At 50.3% G+C, this 18,747-nt stretch overlaps 1 protein-coding gene across 4 annotated transcripts in view; it reads right to left on the bottom strand.

Annotated features, from left to right (window-relative positions):
• Positions 1–2,775: 2,775 nt before the first annotated feature.
• Positions 2,776–18,747, bottom strand: part of WASF2 (WASP family member 2) — a 73,006-nt gene continuing 57,034 nt past the window's right edge. For all 4 annotated transcript variants that reach the window (XM_045782001.2, XM_045782000.2, XM_045782002.2 and 1 more), the window contains 7 exons: positions 17,488–17,622; positions 16,816–16,969; positions 14,559–14,676; positions 13,424–13,554; positions 10,561–10,716; positions 8,184–8,698; positions 2,776–6,840 (listed from right to left, as the gene is read on the bottom strand). In XM_045782001.2, coding sequence (XP_045637957.1) covers positions 6,683–6,840; positions 8,184–8,698; positions 10,561–10,716; positions 13,424–13,554; positions 14,559–14,676; positions 16,816–16,969; positions 17,488–17,622 — 1,367 coding nt within the window. In that variant the 3' untranslated portion in view covers positions 2,776–6,682. The remainder of the gene's footprint in view (positions 6,841–8,183; positions 8,699–10,560; positions 10,717–13,423; positions 13,555–14,558; positions 14,677–16,815; positions 16,970–17,487; positions 17,623–18,747) is intronic.

Genomic DNA, 18,747 nt, shown 5'->3' with positions numbered 1-18,747 from the left:
TCCGCACTGAAGCCTGGCACCTCCGCTGGGTTCCCCTCAGCCTTCAGGGCTCCAGACAGAAGGGCAGAGCTTCTGGGGCGCCTGGCTGGCTCTGTCAGTGGAGCATGAGACTCTTGATCTCAGGTTGTGAGTTCAAGCCCCATGTTGGGTATAGAGATTACAAAACAAAACCCTCAAAAAAAAAAAAAAAGAAAAAAAGGAGGGGTGGAGCTTCTGACTTTAGTCTCTGTTGTTCCTGTCTCCTGGCCTTGGGCCTGAGCTCACAGGGAGAGTTCTATTCTCTTGTAGGCAGCTTGGGGCCCGCAAGAAGAGGCTATTTCCATGCCTGCTGCCAACTTGCTGTGTGACTTTGGATAAGTTGCTGTGCCTCTCTGTGCTTCATTTCCTCAACTGTACAACAGGCACGAAAATGCTTTGTGTTGGTCATCCTCCCAGGACTGGCCTGAAGAATGCATGGGGCCGGGTGGATGGATGCACTTTACTCAGGCACATTGCCTTTGGGACAAGTGTTACTTCCCAAGACGGTGAGGCTCCAGGGTGGAGGGGTCACATACATCATGGTCAACTTAACTCTTCATTGAATAGGTGAGAAAGCTGAGGCCTGTGAGGGAGCAGCAACGCGGGAGCTCTAAGACCTGACCTCGACTTCTGGGCCAGGAAGTCAGCTGCTCCTTAAGCACCGAGAGCGCGAGCAGGTGTGCGCACGTTCCAGCGGTAAGGGCGGGGTGGCTGCCTGTGAGGTGGGAGGCGGTCTATGCCACCACCAGACTGAGAATTCTACCGTGAGATTCCTTTGGGTGTGAAAGCCTGTCTTCTTTTTTTTTGTCCTCCAGCTTCAGACCTCCCTCTAGACCCCCTCATCTCCTGGGGCCGAGGGACTGTCTACGAGGAGCCCCTGAAACTGCTCCCAGCCTCATTATGGAGAAGGGAACTCGCTGACAACCACCCAGAACAGAGCTCGCGGGAAACGGTGCCAGGTTGCCCTGGCCACTGGGCGGCCAGGAGGGGGCAGTGAGCAACTGGCGGCGGCAGCGCAGGGAGGGGGGCTCCTGAGGACTGCGTGCGGTTTGCCTGCGATTCTGTGTTCCTGTAACTGTGCGCCGGTCTGTGTCCTTGCTGGCACACGGGCAGGGCTCTGTGTGCGGTGTGTGCACGTGTCCCTGGCCTGGGATCTCCAGCGGGCCCACTCCCGTGTGTCGGTGTAGCGGCGGGCGTGTATCCGGGTCTTGGGCTGGAACGCGCGCATCTTCACAGGTGTGCGCGTGTCTTGAGCACGGAGTGTGTGCGGGAAGCCCCAGCCCACACCAAGCAAACCCACTTCGCTCCCAGGCAGTTCAGGGTGCGAGGACTTGCAACTCTCCTGCTCTCGGAGCTGCGCCCAGTCCGGCCCACTGATTTCAAAGCAAGAGCAGAAAGCGCGGTCACCTGTAAAACCGGGCGCCGGGGTGGGGCAGACCCGACCGGAAAGGCTTAGCCTGCCCCCCAGGACTCGAAAGGCCCTGACTCCCACCGGAGAGTCCGAAAGCTGTTTATGCTGCACGATGGACAGAGCACGGCCTCTGGCTGGGAGAGACCGGGTCCCAGCTGTGGCTCTGCCCCCGGCCCGCGACGTGGTCTTCGGCAACCCGACCTCCGAGGCCCTTCCCTCATGCGCTCTAAATGAAGTGTGCGCAGTGTGGCGCAGGTGGTCGGCCCTCAGCAAACGCTCGTTCTTCCCGGATCCGCCCTAAGAGGTGAAGCACGGGGTCACAGCTCCCGAGTGTTGGAGCCGGAATTTGAACCGGGCCGCCTGCTTCCCAGAACCACATTCCTCCCCTCCGGTTCCCCAGCAAGGGCGGCTCCCGACACCACCATTTTGTCTTCTCCCAGGGCGGGCGTCTGGCTGCCTGTCAGTCACCGGCCTCGGGAAGCCAAGTGCTGACTAAACACAGGCCCGAGCAGGAGGGTGGAGCGAGGGGCTCCGCCGGGGCGCGCTGGCTCCCGCGCCCCCTCCCCTGCACCCCCACCTCCAGCGATGAGCTCAGAGCGGCTGGCGCAGCAGTTGCTGACAATTCAAAACTTCTGCCCCCTCTCCTGGGACGCCAGTGGGTGACTCTCTCTCCCTGAACAGCAGGCGTGACCAGTGGAGTCACCAACCTTGCTCCCCGCCCCTCTCCCGGGGCCACCCCGCTGCGTCCGCAGGGCCCGGAACTGGACCTGGGTGTCTGCCCATAAATTACCCCCAGGGACAATCACCCGCAGCAGCTGGTCTCCGAACAACCGTTGCTTCCTGGGTAGGTCATTTTTTTGGGTCAGAATAGAAATCCAGCCCCTTCGCCTTCCCAGGCAGGAGAGGGGGTGTACAGCAGCCTCAACTTTTTATCGGATTCCACTGAAAATCATTCTATTTAAGGTAAGTTGCTTGGGTCTGGGAGGCAGACAAGATGCGGCCAGATGTTGGGAGGCAACACCAGCATTCTGCCAGTGCTCCCCTCCTGCCGGATGCAAGCGGCCAACAGCTTGTCTCCCCTGGCCCCAACACACACCCCTCACCAGCTGAGCAGGGCCCCCAACTTGGGTTTCCTCCTAAAGCAAAAGGGTTTCTGGCCTTCATCTCCACCTCCCCCACAGGGTACACCCTCCAGACCCAGAGGCCTCCTGCTCCTCGAGCCCCCCCCCCACCCCGACCAGACCTCCCTCCAGAGCTCTGGCCACCACCTGTGGCTTCAGTATTATCTCCTTCCAACCACTCTTCCCATGAGAGACAGGTACAGGCACAGACACACGCACCAGAGGTGGCGGAGTAGCTACAAAGATTTATCAAATTATTTAAAATGTTGGCATTTACGTATTTGCATGTATAACATAAAATCATTACATGGAATCCTCAGGTCATGGGGTGCTAACGTGGTCCACACATGAGCCTGGCAGGGAAACAAAGGAGACCAGGCTCGGAGCCACAGGGCTTTAAAAAACTGGATGTTCTCCTAAGGGCCTGAGAGGAGTAGGGTGAAGAGGAAGGGGTCACCTCACGAGTCTGGTTTAACCCCACCCTCCTCACAGATCTCTAGAAGCTCCTTTCCCACTCTCACGGGAGAGGGACCCATTTCCAGACTGTCTTCCTACCACATAGATGCCCACTCCCTAAAATCGATGTGGCAAACACACCCAAGAATCCACTGGAATAGGTCCTTATAAATATATTTATATCAGAGAAAACAAGGCACTTGGGGAGCATTACAGCTCACTCTCCTACATGTACATCATTCTAGACAGAAAGTAAAAATTGGTTAGTTTCTCAAGTGAGTTAACTGAGTCAAGTTAATACAATAACAGAATTGTTCCCGAGCCCTCACTGAGGCACAGACTGAGGCGCATCTCCTAGTGACACCTGGTCCCAGGTCTGCTGGACCCCAGTAGAGCTCAAAGCCTGATGCCCCCAGGAGGCCCGACTTCTCTCCTGAGCAAAAGCCCCTCGCCCTGGGGCACCGGCCCCCTCCCCGGGCCCCGAGGTCAGGTGAGGGGGGGCTGCGGAGGGAGGCAGGCCAGAGAGCAGAGCTGGGACACGGTGGGAATGCTTAAGCAGGGTCACCAAAGCCACAGAGACCTCAATCTGTCCGAGCCGGCGCTGCGGAGCCGGAGGAGCGGCGCCACGGGAAGAGATTTCACATAGCCCTGACAACACCGCCTCGGCTCTGCGGTGACATTGGCCAGGGTCGTTTCTGAGGGCGCTGGAGCTTCCGCTGGAGGCAAGCTGGAGCTTGGGCCAGCTGCTCTGAGCCTCCAAGGGACTGCAGAGCCTGCCCCCTCCCTGTGGCTGCTCCTTTGGAATGTAGTCATCTCACAACCATGGCAAAGCCGCAAGTCACTTCGGACACTGCCGACTAGAAGCTGGGTCCCTGGGCCACAGGAATGGGGGCAGGTCCCCTGGGCTGGGCAGACTAGGGAAGGGAGGTGGCTCCTTGGCTTCAGCACTTAAGAGTCCTTCGGAGCCATTGCTCCACACTGTGACCAGCCTCGGCCCAGTTTAAATAATCACTAAACTTTGCATTCTACAATTACAGGATTCCAAAGACAATTACCTGCATAGGGTCCTTTATCATCTTAAAGGGCTCTGGGTTTAAAGAAGTGGGGTATTTTTTGTTATTTTGTTTTTTGGTTTTTTTTGGTGCACATATGCATAAATAGAGCCCAGAGGGCCTCTCGGCTGACTGGGTCCCCAGCCCCCTGAGCTGAGGAGGCTTAGCAAGGCCGGCTGCTACAAAGCACAGAGCTTGGCTGCATAGATTTTAATGAGAGCGTCAGGCAGAGCTGTGCTGTTGCTCTCCGGGACTTGCAGATCATTACCAAACCAGCTGTAGGATGAGAACACAGCACATCGAAACCCTAGGAGGTCACTGAGCTAATGATCTAATCCTACCTTCCGCAGGCAGTGCCCCCCCCCTTCTGCCCCCAGCCCTTTCCAGGGCGGACTGTGTCCATTCCAGAAGCCAGGCCAACACCGCCCCCTTCAAGGTCAGAGCAGAATGATAGTGAGTGGCGCTGGCTCCCCCTTTTCCGGAAAGGAGGGGGATGGGGTAATTTAGTCAAAGCCATTAGGCCTAAACCCTGGCCTGGCCAGGCCCCAGGACGCCTATCTGGGAGAACCACTGCCCTCCACCTGCCTCTCCAGCCACTGCCGGGCTGCAGCCAGGGACACCTTCAACAGCCATTTCAGGGTTCTGAAGAAAGCACCTTCAGCTTCCAAAGTGCAAGGCGGGGACACACCCAGCTTTATGCTCAGCACTGGAGGATGGTGCCAGCCCTGTGCCACAGACACCTGAGCCGGGGAGGGGGAGGAGGGTAAGTTCTGCAGCGGCCCCCGCAGGAGGGCATGCTGGCCCCTGCAGGCTCGGTCCCCAGGTCCCCACGGCAGGGTTCAAGGCGAGAAGGCAGAGGGGGAGCATCCAGCCAGGGCACAGCGGCAGTACCCGTGCTTACACACTCTCCTCAAGCCGGAGGGGTCTATGAGGGCTTTGGCAATTACTACAACCATTTGCTGTGCTGGGTAGAGACAGATCCTGTTTCTCTTTGTTTCAGGGCTCTGAAAGCCGGAGAAGCCAGGAGAAGCCGGTTTCAGCATAAGAGGCTACACAATAGTTAGGGCAGAAGAGAAGAAACCTCACTGTTGGCCAAAGCTGGCCAGTTTTTTTTTTCCCCCTGAATAATAGCACCTGTGTATTAGCTCTGGGAAAAGGGGGAGTGAGGGAGGGAACATCACTGCACGCAGCGAGGAGGGAGCTGGAAACAAGACCCAGAGCCCCTCTGCCTTTCAGCCCTCCTCACGGCTGCCAGGCCCCCCTAGGCAGCTACCTGCGGCAGCCACCAGCCTGAGGGACTGAAGTTTCTACAGCTGGCAGAACCTATGCTTAAATTGGGGAAATAAAAGGGGGACGAGTTGCAGAGGAATTGAAAACAGCACCTGTCAAAGCTGCATACCCCCTTCCTTCTCTCACTACCTCTGGTCCCCCAGAAGGGCAGGTCCCAAGGCCATGTGGTTCAATGGTGATAGTAAAGGGGGAGCAGAGAATTGTAAGACAGGCTGTAAGGGTCCGAGCAGCACGGACAGGCCTGGCACTGGCTCTGACCCCTCCTACAGCGACTCCCAGCTGTGGTGAGGTCTGGAGTAGCACAGAGCCAAGACTGTTCTGCCTAGACTCCAGCAAGTGCCCACTATTTGGTCCCAGAAGGCACAGGTGACTTGGAATCAGGAATTCTGGGCTCTAGAGTTCTGTCACCATCCAGTGTGTGACCTGGAGCACGTCATTTCCCATCTCTACATTTCAGCATCATCAAGAGCGTAGGATCCAAGGAGTTCCACCATTCTTCCAGTTCTGTAGTTCCAAGTCTCTAAGCTTGGCTCCTGAAGTCAGCAGAGGTCCCGATCCCTGCGTGTCGGGGCTAGTTTGGTCATGGGTATTAGAGGCTGGAACTGGGCTGTGGTGCCTAGAGCACCTGGTAGTGAGGGAGGGGCATTTATAGGACACCTGAACACCACACTCTGGAGAGGAAGCTTGGGAAGGAGGCAATAACTTCAGCTTTCAGAAAGGCACCATTTCTGGGCAGAGGGGGAGACACTCTTTAGGGCCTGATGGCTCCTAAAATAAAGGGAGTCCAGACATAGAGATGGCTTAGCAAAAGGAAGCTCACCCTGCTGACCAGGGCAGAAAGGTGTGGCAGTCTAGCTGCTAGGGCATGTGGCCTGCTCAGCCCTCTCAGTGCATGGGAAAGGGGCTGGCTGTGCCCATGCAGGCTTTAGGACCAGAAGATGGCTGGCAATATCTGAAGGGTAAGGATTTTGGAAAGAGACCACGGTTGAAAATGGCTCCCAGGGAAGGTACCAACTCCAATCTAAACCCAATCAAAGGGATCTGCTTTGGAGTTTTTCCTTCTCTTCAATATGCAACAGTCACTTGAAGGGAAGAGGGAACATCTCAGCTACTGAATCTCAGGAGCCCCACGGGGCCTGTCCATGGGGAGACAGGAAAATATATGTTGATTTGGAGGAAGCACTTGGATATATCTTTGGTTGCTTCAGGGAGGACTTTGGCCCCTTGAAATTCTTTTTTCCTCCCTTTCCCCCCCCCCCATCAGACTGTTGGGATATGCATCAAAGAAGGCAGCAGGAGGAAAGAAAAAGGAGGTGGGCAGCAGGCAGAAAGACTTAATCCGACCAGTCGTCCTCATCAAACTCAGAGGAGTCATCTTCCGAGTCGCTATACTCCACAGCAATTCGACGGGACAAGATGGTGGCTACGTCGTTGCCCACAACGTCACGCTTCTCTTGTTCCTGCTGCTCCTCAACCCTGCGGAGCTGAAAGCCTTATGAGAGAGAGAGGGAGGGAGAGAGAGAGAGAGAGAGAGAGAAGGGTTTAGAAGGCGAGTCAGTCTCAAACGGTCTCAGAATCCACACAGGACTGAGGAAGGGGGAGTGGCCAGGGGTGGAAGGAGTCAGGGGAAGGGGGTAGGGGGAAGAAGATCCTCTGAGAAAGCAAAGAGGGGAAGGGGAAAGCAAGAAAGATAGTAAAGATGAGGGTTTATCCAATTCTGGCTCCAGTGCTGTAGGCGTGTCGGAAAGGAAGCCTGTCATTCTTTCCATTTCCACACTGTCAGGCTAGTGAGGATGGGCACTTCTCAAGAGGCTCTGAGTGAGGAGTGGGCACCGAACTGTACTCGCTGGGCACTCAGTCTGCCCAGTTCATCGAGCTCAGCTGCCCCAACTTATCTCCCCCAGACAATCCTCCAGTTCCAGAAGGCTCACAAACAGAAGAAACCACTCTAACCCACTGGGACCAGAACTGTCCTCTGAAAGAAAGAGAATAAATGCTCCACAAGGGTGAGATGATGAGGGAGGGCAGGAAGGTAGGAAAGAAGGGAGAGAAGGAGACAAAGAGGGAAGGGGATAGGAAAAAAAGGGGAGGAGGATGGGGAGAGAAAGGGGAAAGAGAGAAGGGAGGAAGGATATGAAAGGCACAGAAGTGGAGGACAGGCAGGAGTGTGGCCAGAGAAGTACCTTCTAGGGTAGTGATGCTTGGCTTTCTCTGGGGCACAAAATGAATGTAAACACAGGCAAAACATTTCTCATCAAGGAGATCGAAGACCCAAGTTAAGAATCCCTTACTTTACTTACTTATTTAAAGTGATCTCTACACCCAAGGTGGGGCTCGAACTCACGATCCCAAGATCAAGAGTCGCCTGCTCTTCTGACTGAGCCATCCAAGGCCCCAAGAATCCTTTACTTTAAACTAAGGTGGAGGGGCGCCTGGGTGGCACAGCAGTTAAGCGTCTGCCTTTGGCTCAGGACGTGATCCCGGCGTTCTGGGATCGAGCCCCACATCAGGCTCCTCCGCTGGGAGCCTGCTTCTTCCTCTCCCACTCCCCCTGCTTGTGCTCCCTCTCTCCCTGGCTGTCTCTCTGTCAAATAAATAAAATCTTTTAAAAAATAAATAAATAAACCAAGGTGGAAAGAAATTTACATCTCCATATTTTTAGAGCGAAGCCTCTCTTTAGGCTGATCTGAGGCCTGACGTCCCTCCCGATCTCTCCCCACCCAATGAAAGCTATGCCCCGGGAAGGGCATGGAACCCCTAGCCCACCCTCCAACCAGTCATCCCGGCTGCAGAAAGACAAGGCCTCATGGTCCTGGACCCAGCACTGGGAATTACCTTGACGTATGGCTGAAAGTAAGTCGCTGCGGGCATCACTCACAGGAGGCAAGGAGGACTTAGGCTTGGTGGCATCAGAAAGTGGTGGTGGTGGGACAGATGGGCTTTCTGTACCACTGAAAGGGGGAGGAGGGGGCCCCGGAGGAGGAGGGGGAGGGGGAGGGGGAGGTGCGCCTCCTCCTGGTTGGGACAAGGGAGGAGGTGGCAGAGTTGGGTAGTCAGCTGCGGGCGGTGGGGGAGGAGGCGGAGGGGCAGCAAAATCGGGGTGAGGTGGGAAAGATGGCGGTGATGGTGGTGGTGGGGTCCCTGGAGACCCAAATCCTCCAGGCGGTGGGGGGGGTGGGACGCCCATCATTGGAGGTGGAGGCGGAGGGGCAGGTGGTGGGGCAAACCCGGGTTTGGAGCCTGGTGGCGAGCCCAGAGGAGGAGCTGGTGGTGGATGGCTTGGGCTGACCACGCTGGATCTTTTGGGTCCAGCTAAGCCAGGCCCTCTTTGGTTGCTGTCTGCTGGGCAGCTAAAAGGACAAAGAAGAGACCCACCATCACACTCAGCATGCAAACATCCGCCTCTAATAAAGCTGATCAAGATCCTAGGTTCATTCTGGTTGACTACTATTTCATTTTAGCTCTAACAGAAAAAACCTGAGAATGGTCAGAACAGACCAACAATGCAATGGGTAGCCTTGTAATGCAATGAACTTCTCATCAGCAGAGGAATGTAAACAGAAATTGAGAAAAGCTATTGGAAAGAAGTTTAGACTGGGATTCCTCTATCAGGTAAGGGTTGGCCAAGGTCATCTCCTGGGTCCCCTTCAAACCCTCCAGCTTTCCAAGGAAAGGCACCCTCCTGAACCCTCCTCTAGGAAGGACAGTCAATTTAATCCCGGAACCAGGACCGAGAAGGCATGTAAGAAGAAGTGGAATAAAAATCCAAACATCACCCACCCACTGGGCTCTATTCCTCAGGCTCTTATCATTCACCAGATCTTGTGAGGGCAGGAAACCCAAGCGAAGCTGACCAAGTCTGAGCAGGGCACAGATTTAGGTAAATGTACCTCCAGGGTTCACGTGGAAAATCCTGAGAAGGGATGAGGATCTGAGGGTCAGCAGAGATGGGAAATGAATGTGCCACCAGACTTCACCCAGGTTGAGAGACGACTAAGGTGCACCCCTCTCAGGTCAGGTATGCTTGGCTGTGGCTACAAGGTCTCAGACCATGTGTGAGGCTGAAGGGTTTCTTTTTCCATCTTTGTACCTGCCCTCCACTAATAGCTACTCGTTAGAAAAAAGCATCCATCTTGGAATTTTCCATAGACCTTCAAGCCTTAGCTTCGTCTGACAGGGCAACTAGCAGGAAGTGATTTGGGATGAGTGGTTTCAAGAGCCAAGAAGAAGGGGGCTGGGTTAGGGGGAGGGGTTACGGCACTGCTCTACGTGTCCATCTGAGGGGTCCTCAACATATCCCAATCTCTGATTAAACAGTGTCCAGGGAGGAAAGTGTATCGTTCAAACCTCTCATTTGTCAGGCATCAGAAAGGGAAAAGTAACTGTGAGCAAACACTGAAATCTGAACACTCCTCAGACAGACCCCCTTTTGGCCATTACTAACTCGTCCCTGTACACTTCTGCCAAATAGCAGTACAGACAGAGTCTAAGTTTCACCGCCCTTTTTCCTTTGTTTCATTCTTTCCAGCAGTGAAATGAACCAGAACAAAACAGAAAGGTGACCGACTGCTAGGTTCCTAGATAACTGGGGAAGGTGTCTGTTAAATATTTTAAGGACGGCAGATTATACCACTTCATTTCACACTGAGTTAAAGCTAAGTAAAAACAACAAGAGATAAGCTGGTGATCTCTATCAGTCCCAGTAGAGTTAGGAGTTAAGAATTCGGGCTCTGCAGACAGAATGACCTGCTTTCCAGTCAGGGCTCTGCCTCTGACCGGCTGTGGGACCTTAGAATTAAGTTCATTGACCTCTTTGTGCCTCACCATTTACTCATCTGTAAAATGGGTACCTACCTCAGGAGGGCTGTTGTAAGGATGAAGCAATGTATACAGTGTTTGGCATAATGCCTGGCACCCCAGACACTTAATAAAACGTTAATTATTTTTTCTATTATCTAGACAGACTTGCCTCAAGTTATTTTACTGGTCCTGCCCTGGATTTGGAACACTTATTTTGTTCTTTTTTTTCCCCCTAAGATTTTATTTTTTTTTTAAGTTATCTCTACACCCAACATGGGGCTTGAACTCACAACCCTGAGATCAAGAGTCACATGCTCCACCGACTGAGCCAGTCAGGCGCCCTGAAGAACACTTATTTTGTCCTTAAGTATTGTAACCACCCAGAGTAGACAGGAGGGAAAGCACCATTTACCTGAATTCTGCTGGTGGGGGAGGCAAGCTGTCCTCAGAGAAGGAAGGAGAGGGTGGAGAAGTGGAGTCTGACAGCGGTGGTGGTGGGTAGCTGTTTCCGTCCACATTTTCAACAGAGCCAATACTGCCATTCTGGTACACCAAGGTGGGTGGATACCTGACAACGAACCCAATGCCAAAACTGTCATTTAAAAATTGTGAGTATGGGGGCGCCTGGGTGGCTCAGTCGTTAAGCGTCTGCCTTCGGCTCAGGGCGTGATCCCGGCGTTCTGAGATCGAGCCCCACATCAGGCTCCTCCGCTAGGAGCCTGCTTCTTCCTCTGCCACTCCCCCTGCTTGTGTTCCCTCTCTCGCTGGCTGTCTCTCGCTCTGTCAAATAAATAAATAAAATCTTAAAAAAAAAAAAAAAAAAAGTGTGAGTGGTACTCTCACATTTTTTTTTTTCCCCACAAGCAGGGGGAGTGGGAGAGGAAGAAGCAGGCTCCCAGCGGAGGAGCCTGATGTGGGGCTCGATCCCAGAACGCCGGGATCACGCCCTGAGCCGAAGGCAGACACTTAACCGCTGTGCCACCCAGGCGTCCCTCTCATATGTTTTTTTTATTTTTATTTTTATTTTTTTTTAAAGATTTTATTTATTTATTCGACAGAGATAGAGACAGCCAGAGAGAGAGGGAACACAAGCAGGGGGAGTGGGAGAGGAAGAAGCAGGCTCATAGCGGAGGAGCCTGATGTGGGGCTCGATCCCATAACGCCAGGATCACGCCCTGAGCCGAAGGCAGACGCTTAACCGCTGTGCCACCCAGGCGCCCCTCATATGTTTTTTTTAAGAGACCCTACAAAATGCATTTGTTACAAAAGCTTTTAGGAAGAAAGTAGTAAGAATATTCCCCACATATTTTCTGCTATTCTGAAATTTTATTTTAGAACTAAATTCAGGATTAAAATTTAGGACTAAATTCTATTGTTAATACCTCCCAGTTATTCCTGCTGGATTCAGAGGAATGGGATTCAACACAGAAAATCAAAACCATGCTGTTCTTTTCCCAGTGCTGGTTGGCCTTGTCAAACCCAGCAGTTCCTTTAAATTCTCTCCCAAATGTTAAGAGCAGCCTAGACCCAAATCCGAAAGTCTGTCTTGTGGCAAAGGGCAAAGCCAAGCCCCAAGGCTAGTGAGCTGCAGACACGTGACTGGCACACAGCCTGGTTGGAGGTCAGCAAGCCTCTGGAGTACTCAAAGGCCAAGGAGGCATTTGATTGCAAAACCAAGCTGAGGACAAATGCAAGTTGCTGTGTGGTAGCTAGACTCAGTGTCCCTGCCAGGTCTCTTATCCAACACGACGAGCTGCCAACTTAAGGAGGGTGCTGAGGCCTGTGCCTCATGAAAACCTGTCCCTCAGAGCACTAGGCCTTGGGTGAACAACAAACCTCCAAATGACACAAATACACCAAAGAGCAGCTAGCAAAATATGGTTGGTTCCGCTCCATCTCCCCCTTCTCCCTACCACTGCTGGGTTCTAAAGAACTCATCTCAAACAGACCCTGGAGAGAAGAGGGTTGGAGCGAACTAACAAATCAAATCTGGAGCCCTGTAGGCTGGGTACATCTCTTTATAGGTCCACCAACAAGCACACCCAGGTAGACCAGCCATGTAGCCCAATCCCAAACTTCTTGCACAACAGGAAAATGGGAGGCAAAGTTCTCGTTTTCACCAGCCCCATTCCACACACACAAACAGAACAAAAAACAAACACATAATAGCTGGCATTCTGATCGTGCAAGATTCTGTCCTTACAGTCATAGAACCTAGGACAAGGCCTGTCTGAACAGGATGGCACCACAGAACAAAATGGCCCCTTTTCTGGGAGGTGAAGGTAATGAAGGTACCCTCAGGGCTGAATTCCCTGCAGAGAGAAAGGTTCATTTTTTTCTCTCACCATCTTCATCACTCTTTAAAACAAATCTCTTAATCCAGGAAGAACAAGTGTCAGAAGTGTCAAGATTTTTAAAAGTCAAGATTTTCATGGCAGAGTTATTCCTAAAAGCAAGAACAGCTCAACTCTTTCGTTTTATCATTCCTAGACACCCGGCATGGGCCGGCATGGTTCTCTGACAGCTAGGATGCAATGTATTTAGAGTAAAAACCAGGGCAACATTCATGCCAAGCAGTTGTGGTGACTTGGCTTTGAATGTCACACAGGTCGGACACCAGGATAAGCATCAAACCAAGCTCTAAAACCATTTTTTCCCCCTTTTAAACCTCCAGTGTGATTTGGTATTGGGAAATGGGTCAGACTGACATCTACTGTTTCCCCATGGAGATATATAGCCTCAATACTGGCCGAGCGACCTTTCCCACACTGTCTCTGAGGTCTGCTTTCAGTCCCTTGGCCAGCCTCTCTCCTGAGACTGACAAAGGCTGACTGAAAAGTTGCTTTGGTGATGTGCACAAATTCTCTGCCTGGCCCTCTCCACTCCTGTGAAATGCCCAGCTCTCAGGCACGACCTTCAAATCAATGCTCTGGAGGCAAAGGGCTCCCAAGACCACTTTTCTTCTCTTTCCAGTGTTTCCTTTGAGGCCCATAGACATACTAGTGCCTGGCAGAGCAAGGGCACTAAAAGCCATGGGCCTTCTTTTCCAGACTACTACAGTCACCTCATTTAAACTGCTGAGTCTCTTATTTAGCAAATTTTAATCACCAGATGGATGCACGTTACGGGAGCTGATTAATAGTGGTATTGATCTTAGCCACACAGCGGGACTTCAGGGGGGTGTGAAAGGTGTCACACCAGAGCTGTCAGGCTGTTGCCTCCAGGGCCCCAGGCCCTTCAAAGAATGCTAGCAATAATATGAAAGCATCACCTACCCAGAAGGCCCCAGCTTTTCTTTGGATTCCACAAATTCTTGTCCCATCTTCATCTTCTCCCACTCTTCCTTCCGTGTCTTGATTTTACGTGGATTTACATTCCCTCGATTTGGATTATCTTTCTTTTCTTTCTATAATGAAAAGAAACAGAAAAGCCTTTGTAAAACAGTATTCCAAAGTCCTTCATTAAAATTCCATCCACCTTCAGGGATGCACACCCAAGAGATGATTTGCCTAGACAACATACAGTAACTAGAGCATTTATTAGAACTACTGGTTTTGGAGTGACCTAGAGGTCATCTAGTCCAAACCACCTCCCCAGGTCATATTCACTCAATCCAACACTCAAGACACCTCTACAGATGGGAAACTCACTACCTCTTTGGGTAACTCATTCATGTTTCTGAGCAGCTGTAATTGTTAGGAAGTTAGTAAAAAGCTATTTGTTATTTGCTCTGCCATGAAGGAGAGTCACTGTCTCTGGGACAAATATAAGGCAATAGTTAACAAAACAAAATCAAACAACCAATGAGGAGTTCCTCAGCCTGTGCAGCTGCACTCGCCCCTGGTGCTCTCTTGGGCCTCCCGGCAGCCATGCTAATGGGATTGTGAGGTTGCAACTGGTAGGTCATATGCTTACACACATCACTGGAGGTCTAAGGGGAGAGGAGCAGCTCCCAAAACTAGGCCGATGCCCTCACCCCACCCCACCCAATCAGCAGTGAAGGTGTTAAACTGTTCCTGTTTGTAAATCAAACACTGTAGAGCCCTGTGCTGCTCTCTGAGAAATGAGCTGCAAAACTGGCAGGGAAGGGACTAGCCTAGCTTGAGTGTCCAGCAGAGTCAGGTGCAAATTGCAAGAGAAATAAATGGTGAATAGAAAAGTCAATTTCTAAAACTCAGCCTGAATATACTCAATTGTTAATAGCGCTAGGGGGAACAAACACATTTTTGGTGTGATTTATACTTTCATCTTGGTTGTGCTTGGTGTGGACACATTTTTTAAAGAGTTTCACCTGGCATCCAAGCAAGCAGCCACTCGGAATGATTACTTCATATAAGACTGGTTTCCTTTTTATCCCCCCTCCACAATCGTGCCTACTGATGTGTAGAACAGAGGCCCCTTTCCCCTCACCCTATGCTTTCTCTTCTCTTTCATGATATCCTTGGTGTCCTGCAGCATCTTCTCCTTCCAAAGATCAAAGAAGTACGAAGGGTCTGTGTAGAATTTGAGTGCCTCTTTCCCATCGTCCCTGGGATAGAAATGAAGACAAGTAGCTGTCAGTGGACACATGAGCTCCCAACCAAATCCAATATTCCAAATACCTACCAGTTAGCAGTTTTTACACTGAGGAATCAAGAAGTCATTCAAATTGACTGCATATTTCCTCTTCCATACCAGCATTCCAATGCCCCCTGAATGGCACCTCTTTACTTATCTGGCTTTTTAAGAAACTTAGCCTTACTTTCAATTCCTGGTAGAGGCATTTGCATGGTCAGGGCAAGAATAGGTTAGAACAGCAGGGATCCTGGTTATTTCTAATGATCTGCATGGCTACAGACATCTCCCTGAGGATATCCTGATATCCTGGCACATCAGAGGGGATTTCTGCCATTGGTTCTCCTTCCCCACCAATTCCCCAGAACTCTCTAGGAAGCATTAGCGGCTTCCCACCCACGTGAAACCTGTACATATATGTGCAGGCTCACACGTGTACATTAGGTATAGATATATTCACGTGAAAGCATGTATGTGTGCAGCTGTTATTCCTCTGTAAAAACGGGTAACCATAGCAATCCACCTTCTTGCTCCCTTCTGGAATAGCTCAGCATCCCCCACCCTACCCCCCAACCACAAGGGGGCCCCAGTGAGAACAGATGGCCAGCTGTTTTACGGCCAGATTAAATTACCATCTTTTAGTGGCTGTGACAGAAGTACAGAGAGAGCTACTGAGTGTCCATGTAAGGGTTACCTGATGATCCTGATTGGAATCCTGCACTTTGGCATGACTAAGTCTCTCTTTCTAGAAAGCATGCGCTAGGGGTGGACATTTATTTTAGCACTATTCTAAACTAAAAAGAATTAGAAAGGCAATTCTATTCCCTGGCCTGTCACGACACACAGAAAGCATTTCCAAATCCACACTAATGATTTTTATATTAAATCTTGTTCTGAGTTAGCTACACCACTACTCATTTCTGTTAGGCCAACTCCAGATAATTGAGAGGAGAATGATAAAAAGGAAAATACCATTAACTGAAAAATAAACTTGTCTTAATATCATTTGTTTAGCCCATTCTGTCACACAAGCCCTATGTCATACATCATACTCCCTTCAGTATCAGGTGTACACTCCCTTCGTGCCCTGAAACCTCTCTGCCCAAATCCAACTCGATAAATGATGGAGGCTGGAGTCAAATCTCTGCCCTGTTCTGCTAGCCGACCGCTTTGAAAGCCAACGAACAAACATAGTTTTACACAGTAATAACACAGGACAGACGCTATGGCATAGATGCTATGTACTTTTATCCTGTGAATAGCTACCATGCTCCTACTTCCTGGCTCCCTGGATCAGGTGGGTGTCCTTGAGTTTCACATACACACATTCTACTTTGCAGTATACCCATGTCTCGCAGAAGACATCTGCCTCCAGCTATCTGTAATTACTTTTTACCTGTTCTGAAGATATTTATGGATACAAGCAAGATAAATATTCACTTTCTGCCCCTGCTCAGTGGATTTTTGCAGGATGATCACACTACGGACCACTGGAGGGGGAGGGGCTTTACGTTGTCTACACGGCTACCTTCTTTCTCAAGTTTAGCTGCAGCACTGTAGGTCCTTGCAGAGGGGGAATGTCAAAAGGATGTTCTAAACAAAGTGAACGACACTCATTTGGAAGAATGCCAATTATTCCTTAAGCTCTGGAAGGACCCTGAGGGCCCAGAGCAGCCAGTCCACAAAGCTAGCCCCACTAACACACCCAAACATCTGGTAATCTAGTGGTTTCCGAGTAAGTGGGAGCCTTGCTAGAATGTTGCCCCTGGGATGCATGCTCTAGGACTGCTTTGTAACAAAGTCCTTTTGGTTCTATAATAACTAAATTCCTTGGACGGGATCCAAGACGGACCTGGCTTGTACCGAATTAAACTCTGCACCATGTACTGCTACAGCAAACTTTCGATATATATTATACTTACTATGAAGTTCAGAAACCAAACAGTAAGTGACAAGTGTTTATATGGTAAACATTAGGGGCTGCTGCCACAAACAACTCTGAGGTAGGTAGTAAGCTTTTGGATACAATCCTCTGATGTAAACATCTTTAAATAAAAAGACAATCCAGTGCTGTTAACCACAGGTCAACAAAGGGAGGAACTTGCCAGGTTACCTGTAAGGGGTGAGATTGTTGAGAGGTGGAGGAGTATCGCAGGTGTTATATGTTTCCAAGACAGGTACTGGGAGCGAGTTTCTGTCAAAAAGCTTCTGGTCTTGAATAGTAGAGCTCCTGAAGGCCTTCCGGGTGTTGATTCCTTGCAGTGACACTGAGAGAAGATGGAAGGCAGGAGAAAATGGACGACAGGCTATTTGAGCAAACACTGAGTCACACCAGTCTGAGAGGCCTCAGCTGCTGCGTTTCTTGGCTGCGGCTGTCTGCAGCCAGGTTTTTTTTCTCCCCCTCTGGGGAAGCCCCACAAGGCTGTCAGCAGCCCAGCCATTTCACGACTGAACAAAATGAGGCAACACAAAGGTTTACTATGTGGCCAGATCTAGCTGGCCTCTCCTTAGGAGGAATGAATCTTCCAAGTACTTTTATGGTAACAAAATACGATTGGGGGAGGGGGGATTTGAGCAAGAATTGGGGGAATTGGAGAAAGGGAGCGTGTAGGGGTGTGGCAGAGCTAAAAAGGTTTCTTTACACCACCCAGGCTTGTGTCATTTCAAAGCAAAACTCCATAGGTCTCTATGATTTTTTCCCCCTCACTTTTTTATAAATCAGGAGAAAAAAAATCCTAAGAAACTCCTCAGCAAAGACTGCAAATGCTGAGCTCAGCTTCCTTACCTTCTTCTTCCTTGGGATCCAGCTGAGTGACTTTAACTTGTAGGCGGTCGACCCTCTCAGCAAGGGAGCTTACCCGAGAGGCAAAGGTGTTTGCCTGAGTAAAGAGCTCTCCAACAATGTCCTCTGCATATTTACCTGAAAGAGCAAAGAAACCAAGTCACTAGAGCATAAAAATGACATAAATGGTTAGAAAAACTTGCTACTGAAGATCTTATTCCCCACCTCCCCAACACACCCACCCCCTAAGATGGTTTGGGTTACATGCAGATGCTTGCTCTTGGGGATAGAAACGAGCCCTCCATAGCCTGAGCAGTGTGCATTTCTTCTCTAAGTCTTCTTGGCAAACTCTGAATTGTCACGAACTCAATGCAGGCTGAGTAATATCAAAAGGTGCAACACAAAAAATTAATCCTGGAAGAGCAGACAATATGTCTACACATTTGCCTATAGCCCTTAGCTCCTTGCTGCTCTGTAAAAGCACCTTGTAAAATGGTTCTGGAAAACAGACCTTGTAGGTGTCTACAATCAACATGAAAAATAAGAAATTACATCCTCAATGGAACCTCCACAGTACACTTGGCAACCATGACGAGTTGCAGTATCTTTGAGGGGCCTTGAACTTATCAACAACTCATAGCAGAGACTTATAACTTCTTCCAAGGGGTGAAAAGGTTATCTTATATTTTATAACCTACAACTTTGGAAGTCTTTGCTTTAGGTTGTAATCCTTCAAATCTACATCTCAGGGAACAAGTGAAAAGCTGAAATTTTCAAGCCTTCCCTGAAAACCAACATACCAGTGGTCTCTTTCCACAGTATCTTATTTTTTAGAAAAAGAAAAGAGTTCCGTACTTTCAACCCTGGAATGCAAGGAGAATTTGCAGCCAAAGAAACCTACCAGCAATCTGACACTACCACCATATTGTCATTCCAAGCCACAAAGCACATTCTTGCTAGGAGTGAAAAGCGGCACACATGAATAAATATACCTCTGAGTTTCTTACTTGCAAGGTGAAGGTAGGCATAAGTGACAGTGCCCAACCAAAAAACCACTGAGAACTATTTTAAGGAGACTCTGATTTTTACCTTCTAAACTATATCTGTGCTTAATCCACACTTGAGGGGAAAAATATTAGTCAAAAGGCCAAAACTGAACCTTCACGGTGAGTTGCAGCTCACCTTCCCAGTGTAACCTGGAGAGAAGGATAAGACCAATCAACAGCATATTTTGAATTGCTGGTAAATTTAGTCAATAAGGAG

Source organism: Ursus americanus, chromosome 33, assembly GCF_024610735.1.
Source record: "Ursus americanus isolate L20-20 chromosome 33, mUrsAme1.1.p, whole genome shotgun sequence".
Taxonomy (NCBI): domain Eukaryota; kingdom Metazoa; phylum Chordata; class Mammalia; order Carnivora; family Ursidae; genus Ursus; species Ursus americanus.
This window is presented reverse-complemented; position numbering and strand designations above follow the sequence as displayed.